General features: G+C 51.0%; 5 protein-coding genes across 5 annotated transcripts; all 5 read right to left on the bottom strand.

Annotated features, from left to right (window-relative positions):
• Positions 1-805: 805 nt before the first annotated feature.
• TEOVI_000466200 (mitochondrial DNA polymerase I protein A, putative) lies at positions 806-3,682 on the bottom strand (the record flags this gene model as incomplete). The annotated part of the gene is made up of 1 exon (XM_067222336.1): positions 806-3,682. One exon carries the CDS (start codon positions 3,680-3,682, stop codon positions 806-808), a length of 2,877 nt encoding a protein of 958 aa, XP_067078437.1.
• Positions 3,683-3,998: 316 nt separating this feature from the next.
• Positions 3,999-4,985, bottom strand: TEOVI_000466100 (uncharacterized protein; the record flags this gene model as incomplete). The annotated part of the gene is made up of 1 exon (XM_067222335.1): positions 3,999-4,985. One exon carries the CDS (start codon positions 4,983-4,985, stop codon positions 3,999-4,001), a length of 987 nt encoding a protein of 328 aa, XP_067078436.1.
• Positions 4,986-6,719: 1,734 nt separating this feature from the next.
• Positions 6,720-7,535, bottom strand: TEOVI_000466000 (OsmC-like protein, putative; the record flags this gene model as incomplete). Its single annotated transcript, XM_067222334.1, has 1 exon — positions 6,720-7,535. The coding sequence occupies one exon, from the start codon at positions 7,533-7,535 to the stop codon at positions 6,720-6,722; it is 816 nt and encodes a 271-aa protein (XP_067078435.1).
• Positions 7,536-8,468: 933 nt separating this feature from the next.
• TEOVI_000465900 (uncharacterized protein) lies at positions 8,469-11,369 on the bottom strand (the record flags this gene model as incomplete). Its single annotated transcript, XM_067222333.1, has 1 exon — positions 8,469-11,369. The coding sequence occupies one exon, from the start codon at positions 11,367-11,369 to the stop codon at positions 8,469-8,471; it is 2,901 nt and encodes a 966-aa protein (XP_067078434.1).
• A 1,382-nt stretch (positions 11,370-12,751) lies between these two features.
• TEOVI_000465800 (uncharacterized protein) lies at positions 12,752-14,506 on the bottom strand (the record flags this gene model as incomplete). The annotated part of the gene is made up of 1 exon (XM_067222332.1): positions 12,752-14,506. One exon carries the CDS (start codon positions 14,504-14,506, stop codon positions 12,752-12,754), a length of 1,755 nt encoding a protein of 584 aa, XP_067078433.1.
• Between the last annotated feature and the right edge of the window lie 136 nt (positions 14,507-14,642).

Here is a 14,642-nt window from a genome sequence, read left to right as displayed (position 1 = left end):
TTTTTTTTCTTGTTTTTTCCTTTATATTTAAATTTCCGCAAGTAACATCCCTACTCTGATGCAACTATAGCGAAGCTACAGTTCAGAAACTATGGAGGCAAAAAAAGAAAAAGAAAAAATTGCGCAGAGCAGCAGGTTAAGAAAGGCAGTTCAGCGCGGCATCCGCTGACTTTTGACTTTCTGTACACCGTGACTACTCATTGCGCATTCTTAGGAGTTATTACCGATATGACAAATAGAAATAGTGGTGATTCATATACACATCTACACAGGTGAATGGCAAGTGAGCGTATGAAATGAAATTTTTTTTTTTCGAAAAAAGAAGCACCAAAAGAGCGAAAAGGAAGAGCAAAATAACGCAGTAAGCGAGGCACAATTAACAAATGGAAGGACGACTCTTCCTCAGCCCTCACCACTGAATTGTTACCTCGCCAACACATGCCAAGAAACTCTGCAACCATTCATATTATGCAACATAGTGCCAAACAAACACTAGTGCGACGCCCTCATGGAAGAGCAACGAGGGTGAAAATATAAAGGAAGGGATCATCTCAGTGAAGATGAAGCAAAGATGTAAAAAAAAAAAAGAAAGAGCGAATAGCGATAGATAGCCAAACCACACACTTACCTAGAGGGAAAGGGAGTGCACGACCTAGAGAGGGGAAGTCGTTGCAATATCTCGCTTCTATCGATTGCCTTCTGTGTGTTTCTGTTTCCTAAAACCGATTTATTTACGGCTATTATGGAACCTCCACTATCCTTTCTCTACGCTACTAAGCCACTTGCCGCCTTTTATCACAATGCTTCAACTCGGCACCCGCAGTCCTAGTGCATGATCCACTGTCCATTCCTCCAAATCACCTAACAGCCGCCCGACTTTTGTTGTGACAAGCAGCGGCACCAGCAGTGAAATAGGATGTGCGAAGGCATGCATTGCAACCGGAACGATGCTGTGGAGCATGTGGTTGGGGACGGATAAGATAATTTCATCATGAACCTGTAGGAGCAACCGAACGTCAGGTGCATGGGGTTGCAGCACCTCACGCTCCACGGCGATCATGCCCAACTTCATCACATCCGCGGCACTTCCCTGCACGACGGTGTTGAAGGCCTGACGTTCCGCATGGGAGCGTTTCGTAAGCACGCGATCGTTTATGTCAGGTATAGATCGGACCCGGCCGCTCAGCGTTCGCACGGAACCGTCACTTCGACACTGATCAATGATGCGCCGCTGGTACGCGTCAACGGTGGGAAAACATGATTTAAAGAGTGAAGACACACGCAGCGCCTGCTCCACAGACACGCCCATTTGTTGCGCCAGTCCGCGCGGTCCCGCACCGTAGAGTATACCGAACACCACTTTTTTGGCAAGGCTCCGTTCTTCGCCGGTAACGCTTGTTTTGCGGAATATAATCTCAGCAATCGAGCGGTGGATGTCTCCAGATTTCGTGAGAACATTGATAAGAGCTGAATCGCCCGATAGATGTGCCAACACTCGTAGCTCTACCTGTTCATAGTCCAGCGAGACCAACGAATACCCGTCGGGCGCCCCTAAACAGCGGCGTATGAAACTCACCTCCTTCTCTTGCACGGGGCCATCGCTCTCGTTTCCTCCAGCATCGGCAGCGTTAACATCACCGTTGATGTTTTCGTTGTTGCCATTTTCAGAGTCGGCATCGTTAGTGTTATTTTTCTCGTGGGTTGCTACAAGTTGCGTGGACCGCGGTAGGGCCTGCATGTTGGGCTCCACAGATGTCAGCCGCCCCGTTTCGGTACCTTCCTGCACCAAATTGGGGTGCAGTTTCGCCCACTTCGCTTTGTGACGGTCGGATGCGTTCGGTATTGCTTCCTTGCCTTGTTCACTGATGCTGAAGTCTGTGAATTCTCCATCACCTTCTTCAATGGGAATCGCCATCTCCATAAATCCAACGACGTACGTTTGTAAAAGCTTCGCCAACTTCCGATACGCGATTAATATGCGTGGGAACTCGTGGTGCCGTGCTAGAATCCTCAGGGTTTCTTCTGACGTAGACAACTTACCACCTCTCGTTAATATGAGGGAATTGTTCTCTGTGGACCCTTCAGTGCCCTTCGACACAAGGTTTGGGCCGAGCTTCAGCACCTCATACAGCGCAACCCTGCAGTCGTCTGCGCTCTGTATGTTAAAGTTCGTCATAGAGGGGATCATACTGCGAGCCTCACTTCGCAGCTTCTCCATTTTTTCTGCGCAGCGCGCCTTGAAACCGTCCACCTCCACCAAATTCACGTAAAAGCCGTTCAGTTTCATCGCCGCACACATGATGGAGATGCGCTTCTCCTGCTTGAGAAAGGCTGGTAACAATCCATGAGATCCCAGCCTACCGTAGAGCATTCGGTAGAGCGGCTCCATGTAAAACACGCGGTGGCTAACGGCCTCTTTACTGCCTTTGCATTCCGCGGCGTTGAGCCCTGCCGGGAGCCCTATTTGCTGCTGGTACGATTGAAGGAGCTTGTCATAGTCCGCAAACTCGGCTGTGTCCGCTGATGGCTCAAGCATCCACGTCATGAGGCGGACATCAGACACGCACGAGGTAAAGAACTTACCCTGTTTGTAGGACAACAGTGGAAGCAAGAGGCAGGGGGCGTTGAATGTAACAATTTCAACACCCGGAAGTTCTTCAGCAACTCGCACAAGTAACTCCAAACCAACAGCCGCAGAGTAGACAATTACATCGTCTTTCCACCGTACGACGAGGAAACTCACCTCGAGATGGCTTAACTCAGGGTTAACGCCGCGCATGAAGTGCACTTTTCCGCGCGAAGAGGAGGAAATGGTGAAGTTCGTCTGCCCTTCGCGCGTTGCAAAGCCAACAAATATCGTGGGTACCTGGAAACGATTAGGGTCGTTGAGGGTATCGCGTGCATCATTGAACAATGCGCTACCATCCAACTCTTCCTTGAATGCCACCTGCAGCCCACGCTGCGGAGACGTTGCAGGGTCCACAGGCAATTTGAACAATGTCCTCTGAGTTGCACATTTACTTGAGTGCCGCGACGTTACCGTTGCTTCAGCATTAGATAATGTGGAGGACTTACGGGCCCTCGTTTTCGTCTTCTTTTCAGATATTTGTTGCCCTGCTTCTTGCTGCTGATGGGTTGCGGTGCTTCCCGCCCCCTTGTTCAAAACAATATTGTTGTCACTTGTAGTTGATCGCTTGTTCTTCGCGCTGTCTCTGGATAAGCCGTCCTTACCGGGAACCCGCTTTTGCGAGGGGGGAGCAGAACCACCACCAATAATTTCTGTGTCCGTTGTTACGGAGCTAGGTGTACATGTATTGCTTGTGCTTTTGCTGCTTGTCTTCTCTTTTAAACGCACTGCGTTGAATATTTGTTCTCTTGTTTGTCCGACACGCGACGTCAACACCGCCAACTGCTGACGAAGCGACTCCTGGACACTCGCCGTTTTGGTGATTGAAGCATCGTTTACCATCTGCGACTGCGTGGAGCTGCTTGTGCATGAGCTCTGAGACGTGGCTGAAGCCAGGTTGACTCCTATATCAACACCAAACGCTCGCCACTTCTCCCTATTGCTACCCGACTCCACGCCACCGCTCTTCGTAGGTCCGTCATTTTCATCCCCCTGTTGGAAATGTGTCAGCTTCACGGAGACGTAGCGTTGGTACGGATGACCATGTAACGACATTTTTTATGTGTATAAGAGGACACTACAAAAATGAACAACGAGCGTTAGGGACAATAAGAGAGAACGATTGTGCTTGATTTTCACGGCAAATAAGCAAATACCTGAAGCAAATGTGGATGATGGGCTGCGCCTTATGACCATATGCTTGGTCCCGCAGTTTGTAACTACACGTACATCAAGCAAACGAGAAGACATGATTTGGAAATCAACAGAAAGTCACCCTAACCCAAACACCCACCACACGCCTTCACAGCAGACCTCATCCAGTTATTCAAGTTTTAGGCTCCTTCTTCAATCCCGTTCCTGACGATAATTGTCACAAAAGGCTAACCTCATCGCCACTTTCCATCAGCGTCACATACGGCGCAAAATATACCTCTTTCGGTACGGGCCCACACGAGATGATGCGGTGCAGCACGCTCTGCCAGAGAAGCCCACCGCTTCCGGCATCCACGTCAGCTTCCTCATAGGAAATGCGTTCCACATGTGGCTCTTCTGCTTCCACTTTGGTTCGCTGTCCCCGGAAAACGCGCAGTTCACCACACTTGCTGACATTGGGGGATTCAACATGTTCTTCCTTCATTTCGTGTCTTCCACTTCCTACCGATGATGTCTGTGCTGGAGGCTGCTCACTCCACCTAAATCTTAGGAAGGCTTCCTGTTTGAACTCCGCAGAGTCGTCCCCGGCATCGCTGCTATGCCGCTCAAAACAGCGGTTTGCGACCTTTTCTCCGTAGATTCCATGGTCTTCACTCCAAAGAAACACCCCATCGGCGGTGCAATCCAGTGAGAGAACCAACGGCTCCTCCCAAATAAGTGGTGTTCCGAGCACCGCAGCATCATATGCCGCCTGTTCTTCTGCAGTCTGTGGGCGCCAGGGCTTCAACCAGCGACCACGGCTTCCCACCACTTCCATTTTTCGGCCGTCGTCAGCGTTCCCACTTCCACGTGACGGGAGGTAATGAGGAGCCACTGATAACAACACGTGCGGCTCTGCACTGGGGGAGCGGAGATGGAAATCCGCATGCCACTCCCGGTAGTCCTCCGGTGAGCGGGATACAGACGACTCTTCGACGCCTTTACCGCAAGTGGTACTGTCACTTCGCGTCACTGAAGTGAGACCACATCGGGCACTGAAGGCATGATGAGTGCGCCACGTGGTTGCCTTCAGCCCGTCCTCCACTGTTTCGAACGCACGGCCGGCGGCGTCAAGAATGCTATCGGTAGAAAAGGGTTTTAAAAGACGCCTCGGTTCACAGTAGAGGCCTGGCGCCGCGCAGTCGAATACCCAACATTTTTTCATCGTTTTCGCAGCTCTGTTGCTTCCGCTGGAGTTCACAGCTACGCATATGTATGTGCTAGATAGCGGGCGCAGAGGAGAATGTAAAACAGCAAACACCTAACGTTGTTCCATACACCACCCTGTAGTGATGCGGCCGCCTTTGTTGGGACGGTAAGCGTGTGTGTGCGTGCGGGGCAATGAAACACAATTGAGTACAAAAATATGCAGACAAACAAGAATTGACAAAACCATAAATGAAATGACAACAACAAAAGTATCAGCAGCGTCAAAACAGCGCCGACAACAATGACGGGGTCAGTAGGACGTGCAGCGGAAGGTTGAAAACCCAACGAAATAACACCCCAATTCAACGATTAACATGCACGAAGTAATTATCACATAATGATAGTCAAGTAGTGCCAGTAATATTAGCACAGCAAGCAGACGGAGGGAGTTGAGCTACGCTACATATGGCCCGAATCCCCTTCAGCTGATCTATCTATATATACGTTTGTATGAATTTGTACACCCGATATTTGACTGTCTGGGTGACTGGACTTTTTCTACAATATCACCCACATTTTGTCCGTAGCGCCGGCACCTCCCAACTCGTCCGCCCCCCTCCCCAGATCCCCTCGCATATTGGCTCCACGTAATGTGTGACCGCAACATCATCGGGGATTGTTCGCTACTGCCACACGATGATGGCTGCCGAGCGTTCCCGTCGGCCCAGAAGCACAACAGCATCGATGGTCCAGCTTCTTCTTCGGCACGTTTCCCAAGACTAAAGTTATGCAGATTCTACGGGCGCAGGAATGTGACGCACTACAAGCAACGGGGCAACCCGGCACCTCCCTGGTAGAATATTGTTAATTTATCGGAGGAGCCCACGCTGAGATCGCCTGCGTTGCCGTACGCAGTGGAACTCAGCTTCGTTCCCACACTATTACGGGACATGCACACCACCGCTTCCACCGGAAACTATGGAGTGTGGGTGCGCAAGCGCAGCATATCCAGAACTGCAACCGTTGAGTATACCAAACATACTTGTTCCCCACGTTGCAAGCAGGCACCTGTGGTGTACTGCCGCTTTCTCTCTCTCTCTCTTTCTTCCTCTCCGCGCTTGGCGAATGTCCGTCCGATCCCTTTCCGTGCTGTGTTGAACGGCGGGCTCGCACCAGTGACTTTCTGCCACTTTGCACGACTTCAGAATACCCCGGCAACGGGCTCCGTAGCGGCTGACCGTGTCAAGTCAAGAAAAATTGCTTTGCCGTGTAACACACACGTGTCCGAAACAATAGAGTACAGTCACGTGTGGAATTCGCCTGTGCTGATCGACTTCAGCCAAAGCAGCCAAGATTTTTGGGTTCTTAACCTTGTTCGCTTTTTTTTTTTTGCGCTGAACGCAGCGGTTCTCCCCTTGAGTAAGCGGCTCTATTATCAAGACATTGTAGTGACAGGAAAAGAAGATAAAGCAAGGGAACAAAATACGGATAAACGAATCTGACGAATGAGGATACCAAAGAATGGACCACATGTACATGAAGTTTCTGCCTCTTTTCTTCGTTACTTTGTTCACCAAGATTGATGCCCCATTCCACCAAAACTATTTCCAAAGGAGAAGTGTTGCAGAAGATAGCTGCCGGATTCCTTAAACGATAGTGACATTCGGGCTAACGCGTTCAACGGTTTGAACTACCAAATCATCTCATTCCTTCTCTGTTACTTTCGCGTGCCTCCGCTTTAATTACCCAATCACTTGTCGGGTCCCTTTCCACTGCCCTTTGTTACACCAGGAAGATGAAGCTCATCGCCATCCCCAACACCACCAGCACCTCTACGCATCGATTCATGGGAGTAATACCGAGTGCCGGGCATGCCATGTGGTATGGAGCCCGCATCACCAGCCTTATCGCTAGTACTGCCAACGCTATTATCGTTCCCTGTAGTTTGTTCGTCGTTATGTTGCACTTCCCCATTCGCTCGCCGCCACTCAATCTTCCCCCGCATAGCGTTGGCCATCGGGCACTTTTTGCTGAGTTGTTCCGCGAACGCCATCATCTCCTCCTCGGAGGTGTTTGGAGTGTCGATATAACCCACCACAACGGTCTCAGACCCCACTTGTGAGCCTGTCTTCCGTTCCTCAACCTGCATTGTTACGCTCTTCACATCAATACCCTGTTCAACGGCCACCTCTGCCGCGTGCGCGGCGGTACAGTGCTGCAGCAACGCCAGGGCTCCAGCATTCGTTGATGTTGCCTCCTTCAGTCCCTTAAGAGCGGCGGAAGCACTGGCCATGAGACGCTCCCTGAGGCTCTTTCCCTCCATCGCCCGCCGTGCCGCTTCCTGAGCTACTTGCTGCCTTTGTCGAAGGATCTCTTCATAAACTTGGCGGTGCTTACGGCGTTTGTTTGCTTGTTCCGGGTTAGTTTCGGCTCCAGTCAACGTTTGACAAGCCCTTGCGGTGGAGGCAATATATTCGTTCGCTTTAAAGCGCAAGAATATTGCTGCCTTCCCCAGTTCCTCGGAAAGTATTTGCCGCAATCCAAACTTCATCGAAGAGCGGCGCATTGTATCTGCAGAAAAGAGGCCCGAACAAACTTGCACTAATGTGCGCAGTATACCACACAAAAGCCACTTCAGCGCGGCTTTTGGGCTTAACACCCCGTGATTACCACCCAGTTGCGGCCGTCTGCGGCAAAGAAGAGGGAGGGAGAAAAGAAAAGTGTACCAAACATTGCGAAGAAAGAGGAGAGAACTGACACTGTTGAAACTATTCACCACAAAAGAAGCATGGCGCTATGATCGGAATCGGAGCGACATAAGTTGGCGATGCCGCACTTCTTACTCCGAGCCGGTTATTAACCTTCACAAGAAACACTTGGTACAGTTGAAGTGCCACACACACAAACACACATACACGTAAGATATACACATGCTAACACATAAATATGGATGTACAAGTTCTCATCATATGCAAAAGGGGTGCAAATAACGCTTTTCCAGCAACGTTGACCCCAAGAAGGTGAGTGTTTGTTTCTGTTCTTCCCTCCATGCACCCATACTACGACTTTGTAAAGACGCAATTATACAAGTACAGACAATTATTTTTTTTGTAATACCCGACATAACCGTCCTAAGCACCACATCTCCCCTCCTCCCTTTGTTGTCTTCCTCGGCTTCCTTACGTTGCTCTCGGAGAGAATGGAGGGGATGGCGAGCTAAGAAAAAGAAAAAAAAATACACGCTGCAGAGATAACCGTACAGATTAACCGACGCAGGAACAAGGATCGAGAATACAGGTTCCCATCATCTCCCTCTTCCTCCCCCTTTTTCCCATACTTTCTCCCCCCTCGGAAAGGCTTCCGGGGTTTATAAACATATATTACATTCAAAACAACACTCTCCACAGGAAAGCCCACTACCCGACCGCCACGGCCCAATTTCTCACCATCGTTGAATAATGTAAATAGGAGAGAAAAATAAATGTAGGTGCCGCCAAGCCTACAGTCGAATGTCCTTTTGGAGGAGCTCGACTTGCTTTGCGACGAATGGTTTGTCTTCACCCCACACGCCAGTGCAGTACTCATTGGGTGCGCGCAATGGAGCCTTTGGGTTGTGAGTGTGATGCTCCAGCACATGAGTGAGCAGTGCCCTCCGTGGCGGAACCATAGGCGGCGGCGGCTTGCGGTGTGGCTGCTGCACATCTTTCAGTGGCCCTATTGGCCCTCGTGTTTCCGTAGCGTCGGAGAAAGTCACGCTGTTTCTCGGTAGGCCGGATTGCGGCCTCTGTGCCACTTGTCCTCCCCATCGGCCGTACCCAACCACAGTTGCGGGACCCGGCAGCTTATCGGCCGAGGGGTGGCTGCGGCGCAAATACTCTTTGATCTCTGCTACTTCGACATCGTGTGGGGGTCGTGCACAGAGAGGAGGACCTGTTGGCCCACGAAAGGAGCCGACGTCGGTTCTCTTAATCCTGAAGGACGGTGGTCTGGAAATCTCTGACACATTCACCTTTTGCGCTGCCTCTTCCTCTTTCGGGATTGACAAGCTGTTGCATATGGCGGGTGGCTTCACAAAGCCGGGACGGCTGTCAAGGTCAGCCGCGTACTCCTCGGGGACAGGTCTCCTCCTATCGAAGTAAGGAAGACATGAGAGGGCATCCTCCGCCGCCATCCTGCGCAGTATTCGGCGCCTCTGTTTTTCCACCTTTGACATGTAAATGTTGTAGTGGTCCACCAAGTCCTTAACCTTCTCCTCGTATGTTTGTGGCACCCGAGTGGGATTTACCTTTATATTGCCCTCGTCCTCCAGTTTCCTGAGCAGTGACCTCACCGCCGTCTCCAACGTTACCCTCTGCGAGGCGATTTCGGCCTCCACGGAATTACCCTTAAGGAAACTCTCATGTTCATCAAGTGCGCCCATAAACAGCTCACGCGCCTCGTCATTGTTTAGCGATACAAAGTGAATAAGGCGACACAGCATATCATAATCACACAATTCAAGCGATTTCTGGTACTCTTGCGGTAGTCCTGTGTACGTTAACGTCGCCCGTTCCTCACTTCCCACATTCAGCCGCCTTCTCCACAGGTACGCAAGTTTTGAGCGCACATCACGAAGCAACTTGGCCTTCTCCGCAGCAGCTAATTCCATACGGGTCATGAATTGTTCAGCTACGATGTCTTTATCTACTTGACGTTGCATCTGGTCGGTGGAGGCGATTGCATCGCAACACACCTCTGTGCTACGCCTAATGACTTCATCCAAGCCCTCGAACATCTCATATTCGATCCTGTCGATCCTATGCCGCAACTCCATACTGAACTGGCGACCAATCTGAAACGCGTAGTCAATGTTCTCCTTTTCCCGCTCTGTTGCATCACGCAATGTCTCGTCTGCAAGTTCTACATGTGTCACACACTCGTCGAGGGCGGCCTGCTGTGCCTTGATTATTTGCCTAGATTGGTTGATCATGCGCTGCGTGCGGTTGAGCAAATCGCTAAAGACATTCGAAAGAGACGCCGCCTCACCACACATTTTGTCAACTGAACTTACAATATCATCTGTTCGCATGTCTTTAAACGTGCCAATACTACACGAAGAATAGAGATCCGCAGAAAAAAAGGCCTTTATCCGTTCGCTTTCACTTCCCTCTTCCTGATCTTTGCGCCTTATTCGTCTCTCATCTTCATTTTCCGCTGTCGGTACAGCATTTACGCACGACAGCCTCCTTCCCTTGGGTGCTAACTCTTGATGAATGAATGGAACCTCTGCTTCGAGTATTTGGCTCTCTTTCATGGCCTCGACACCGTTCTTCTGCACGGTATCAACTAGAAGAGCTACTTGTTCAAGCATCTGCATCGCTGAATTCTTTGCTTGCGCCAACTTGCCGGTAAGCTCTTGCTTCTGTTTCTGCATCTCGTACTCAAGTTTCTTGATAAGGTTTCTCTGAGGTTGGAAAGAGTGAATAAATATGCTCATCATAATTTCGTCAAAGGCTTCTTCTTGTGCCACTTCGATCTCTTTGCGTGCCGTCTCCTCATTCTTCACCAACACCGCGGCTGCCTTCTTTCCACGTTTACCACGTGGTGAACCCCTGCTCGCCAAGCTGACGGTGCTGAGGCGTCGACCTGAAGCGGGTTGTGCTTCGGAGTCGGTTCTTGACAGGTCTTTAGCAGACGCCGCCTTGATCGCCAGCGACTGTCGCTGTTTGCTTCGTGACGAGTCACGTGAGGATGACTTTGTCTTCGGTTTCGTCTGTTTTCCATGTGCAGCATCTTGTTTGGCGCTCCCTTTCGACTGCGATCCGCCTTTGCTGGCGCTGGATCTCCTGGTGGGGGATAATGCCGAGTTTGCACCCCTGGGCTGCGGCTCTGTTGACCGCCGGCGTTCCGCACCCCCCTTCTTTGCAGCTGAAGGGGACCCGCCACCCTGCCCCATCGACTGCTTACGGTGGGCCGTTGAGTCGTCGCGGTTTGTTGGTGAAGAGTGTTGACGCCTACTTGGCGACGAATTTGCAGCCGACTGTTGGCCCTTATGACTGCCGCCACTGCCTTCCCTATGCCGCGAGGCCAGCTGCTGTCCGGGGTTTCGACCCGGTTGCTGCGCCTCGTTGCCCTGGAAATTCTGTGGGGAACCCGCCGTGTCGTGCCTGCGCCTAACGGAAGACAAAGGCGACCTTCCATCCGTTGGAAGCGGTACACCAGTGCCCCCTTGCTCGCTGTCACTCGTGATTGAGCCACTTCTTTCAGCAGGGAAAATGCTCACACGGGGCTGACGGCGGTGTAACGAGGCAGAAAGGTCTTCGCTCGCATCTTCCGCCGCGAACGACACAGTGGGGAACGATGGGGAATGTGCAAACAGCTTTCCGTCATTAACATCCTGTGCGGGCGGCGTACAAGTCATTGCAGATTCACCAGCAGATTTAGCAACAATAGTGCCAGCGGACACCTTCGACCAACTAATGACCTTCCTTAATTACGCACAGTACCACGCAAAAGGGGAAGAAAGCGTAGCGAAAGGTAATAGGAAAATAGGGGGAAGTGGTATGGTGAAAGAAAACACCGGCCATTGCAAGTACGGAATGCTGTAGGAAAGTTAGTACTTGCAAATTGACGGGGACGATGCTGGAAATGACAGTACATAAAAGAATCAACACACGCATCCTGTAACCAGCTGTGCGAAAAATTTCAACCCTTATCATCCCCGTGAGCACCCTGCGCTGGGTTGCGCGCTCCGTGCACCGCGTGAGGCCTTGTGATTCGCACGTTTATACATATATACATATATACACATGTACATATGTACATCTACGCACACTCACAGAACCTTTTTTTTTTTGCGCCCCTTATACATTCCCACAGCAAAATTGGAATAAAGGACGCCACTGTTGCCACCAGCAGCGTGACACCTTCCCATTTATATATTAGTTATCACATACACGGTGAAAATGAACAAAAAAGGGGGTGATGAAATGTAAAGAAGGGACCCATAGCACGGAGGTGCCCACGTTGCACGTCCTTGGGGGGAGGGGGGCTGGGAATTGGGAAGCATAACCCGGCAATTTGTATGGGATTCCGATGCGTGAAAGTAAAAAACCGACACGGAGCAATCACCAGCGGAAAAATATCGATACGGCTGAAAATGAGCCGAATAAGATGCTGGTTCCCACCTCTCAGCCACTTGTACGGCTTGTGGTAACAAGAAACATTCCTCCAGTAAACACGAGTCCCTTCATTTTCCCTGCTTCCCTCCCCCGTCGTACTGCTGCCTCTGGCACATTGTGGCACTTTCCCTACTTTCGATACAAACTGCAGTGCAGACTGCCCAATCCAATCTTCATCCACATTTCGAAGCCGCACACTTTTCTATGCCTTGGGTATCGGATAAGTGTGACAAGGGATGTGCTGAATCGAACGCTATTGCGGAATGACAAAGAGCATCCTGTAAAACACGTTCCATCTGCCGTGGAGTGGGAAGACATTAGCACTCAAACGTGTTGGGGTGGTAGACCTCTTCATTTTCATTATTCCTCTCCTGTTGATCCCACACTTTCCTGCTCCCGTTACCACTACTTCAAACACGCAGAAAAGATCCACGCTGAGTTAAACACCCTTTGCCATCCCTTTGTCTCATCCATACCATCTAGTTGCGTTACATAGCACTGCATTGGCTATGCGGTTAATGCCCGACCCTGACAAAGTAAATAAATATACTTATTTATTCCATTATTTTCGTCTACGTCTCGTTGCTTCAGCCCGCAGGTCGACCCGACTTTATTGGCTGCCTCACACTTCTCCTCCATCTGCAATAAGACAGTAAATATGAGGTTCCTTTCGCCGCCGCCGCCTATTCACGACCTCCTCGCCACTGTCACCCTTCGCGCTTTTCGCCTTTGTTTCACTAGACACCCCATCTGAGTGTAAATCCCATGACTCCGAACTGTCGTAGTCAATAAGAAGAACCACGCGAGTGGTGTAACGGGGGACCGGTGGAACCCGGCGGGCCGATAACTCCCGATCTGTGGCTGTCTGGCGCTCTTCCTCACTTACTACCTGTGCCACCGCTGTAGTGGGCTCATTGCTTCCTGACTTGCGCGAATGCCGCTGGAGCACGGACCTAAGGAAGCCATCTTCGTCGAACCGGACACCTAGCGCGGCATCACTACGGGGTATACAACTCGCTACCACGCTCAACAACGGTTTCAGCTCGAAGGGCATGGAGAGAGTGGCCGAGGGCGTGGTTCCCTTGTTTCCCGATGATGATGATTTCCTGCCCTTGTGGAGATTTACAAAACCAAGGAGGTTGCCACTGACAGTACTCTGCTTCATCAAGTCAAGAATATCCGTGACCGACTTTTTAATATTGCATCCTTGCACCACCGTTGTGTCCGGCAACGATGGGTCGTTCATGTAAACGTGCGTGATAGCGTGGCATGCCGGTGGTAATGCATGCAACCTCTGTGATTCCTGTGCTTTTCGCAGAGCTGCAGTCTGCCACTGTCTCAACGCCATAACGCGCCCGAGAGCCTCCAGCGCCGCCGCGGAAGGTTCTGCAGGCGATGTGCCTCTGCCTTTTTGAACCTTGCTATTTCGCTTTTCACTGGACTGACGACGTTTGGAGTTTTCATTACCTTTCTTTGAAGCCAATACCGTTGACATTGCATTCCTAGGCAGCACGTCAGCCGGCGGTACGAGGCGCTCCATTTCCCGTACGTGAATGTAGTGAACGTTGTCCGCGCTTTCCTCGGACAAGACGCGAAGGGCGATATTATACTCCCTCGTTACAGCATTCCGCTGCTCCCTCCGTCGACTCCGGCTCTCTCTTCTCGCGTCCTTTTTGTCCTTACTATTTGAGTCGTTGTCAGTGATACCTTCCTGACCCTTGTGTTGCGAACGTGGTGCCTGAGTCGGCGGCTGCATAATGACCGACTGGTCAACTTTCTTCAAATGCCAGTTGACGCAACGCTGGTCCTTCGGAGATGTGGCAAACATGAAGGCCAAGGCATCTGACACCACAAAGAGCTTCAAAACGACGGCTCGGTCGACGAGGCAAACGTTTTCCCCCTCCCGCTCCTTCTTTTGAGTGTTTTTGTCGTCGGTAACACATGGGAGACATTGGGCGGTTGAGCCCTCACTGGGGTTACACGACTTGGTACCCGTCACCGCTACTGCTTGCTTCCCTTCCCTGCTATTGCTACACTGCTTTGCTTCAGTGCAGGGCTGACTTGACCTCTTGCTCTTTGTGCGTTTGTTATTACACATATGTGGCTGTTCCTCTTCCTTGTCTTCTTCTATGACGCTTGTTTGCACTGCAGTGGTGTCCACTGGCGACTCCGCTGCCCTAGGGACGTCTGTGGACGACTTCTTTACGGCGTGCGGCATGCGCGGAAAAGCACCAAGTTTCTTCGAGCCACTTGATCTTCGCCCAATGAACTTCGACGATGAGTAGAAGGCCGAGAAACGCCAGATAGGTATGAATGAAGAGCCGGCTCTCCACGGGGCTGCCGGCGGCGTGGTGGCTGCTCTAACACAACGCCTCATGATGTTCTACGTGCCCAGAGAACAAAGGAAAGTGTGGCCGATAGTGAAACGGCGACAAAGCCAACTCTCACTTACGGTCGTGGGTGATTAACCAGCTGTTCTGGTGTGCACGCGAGCAGATGCGGCTATTGACCAA

This window comes from Trypanosoma equiperdum, assembly GCF_001457755.1.
Source record: "Trypanosoma equiperdum strain OVI genome assembly, contig: ctg_1613, whole genome shotgun sequence".
In the NCBI taxonomy this organism is placed as follows: domain Eukaryota; phylum Euglenozoa; class Kinetoplastea; order Trypanosomatida; family Trypanosomatidae; genus Trypanosoma; species Trypanosoma equiperdum.
Note: the sequence above shows the minus strand (reverse complement) of the source record. Positions and strands in the feature narration are given on the sequence as shown.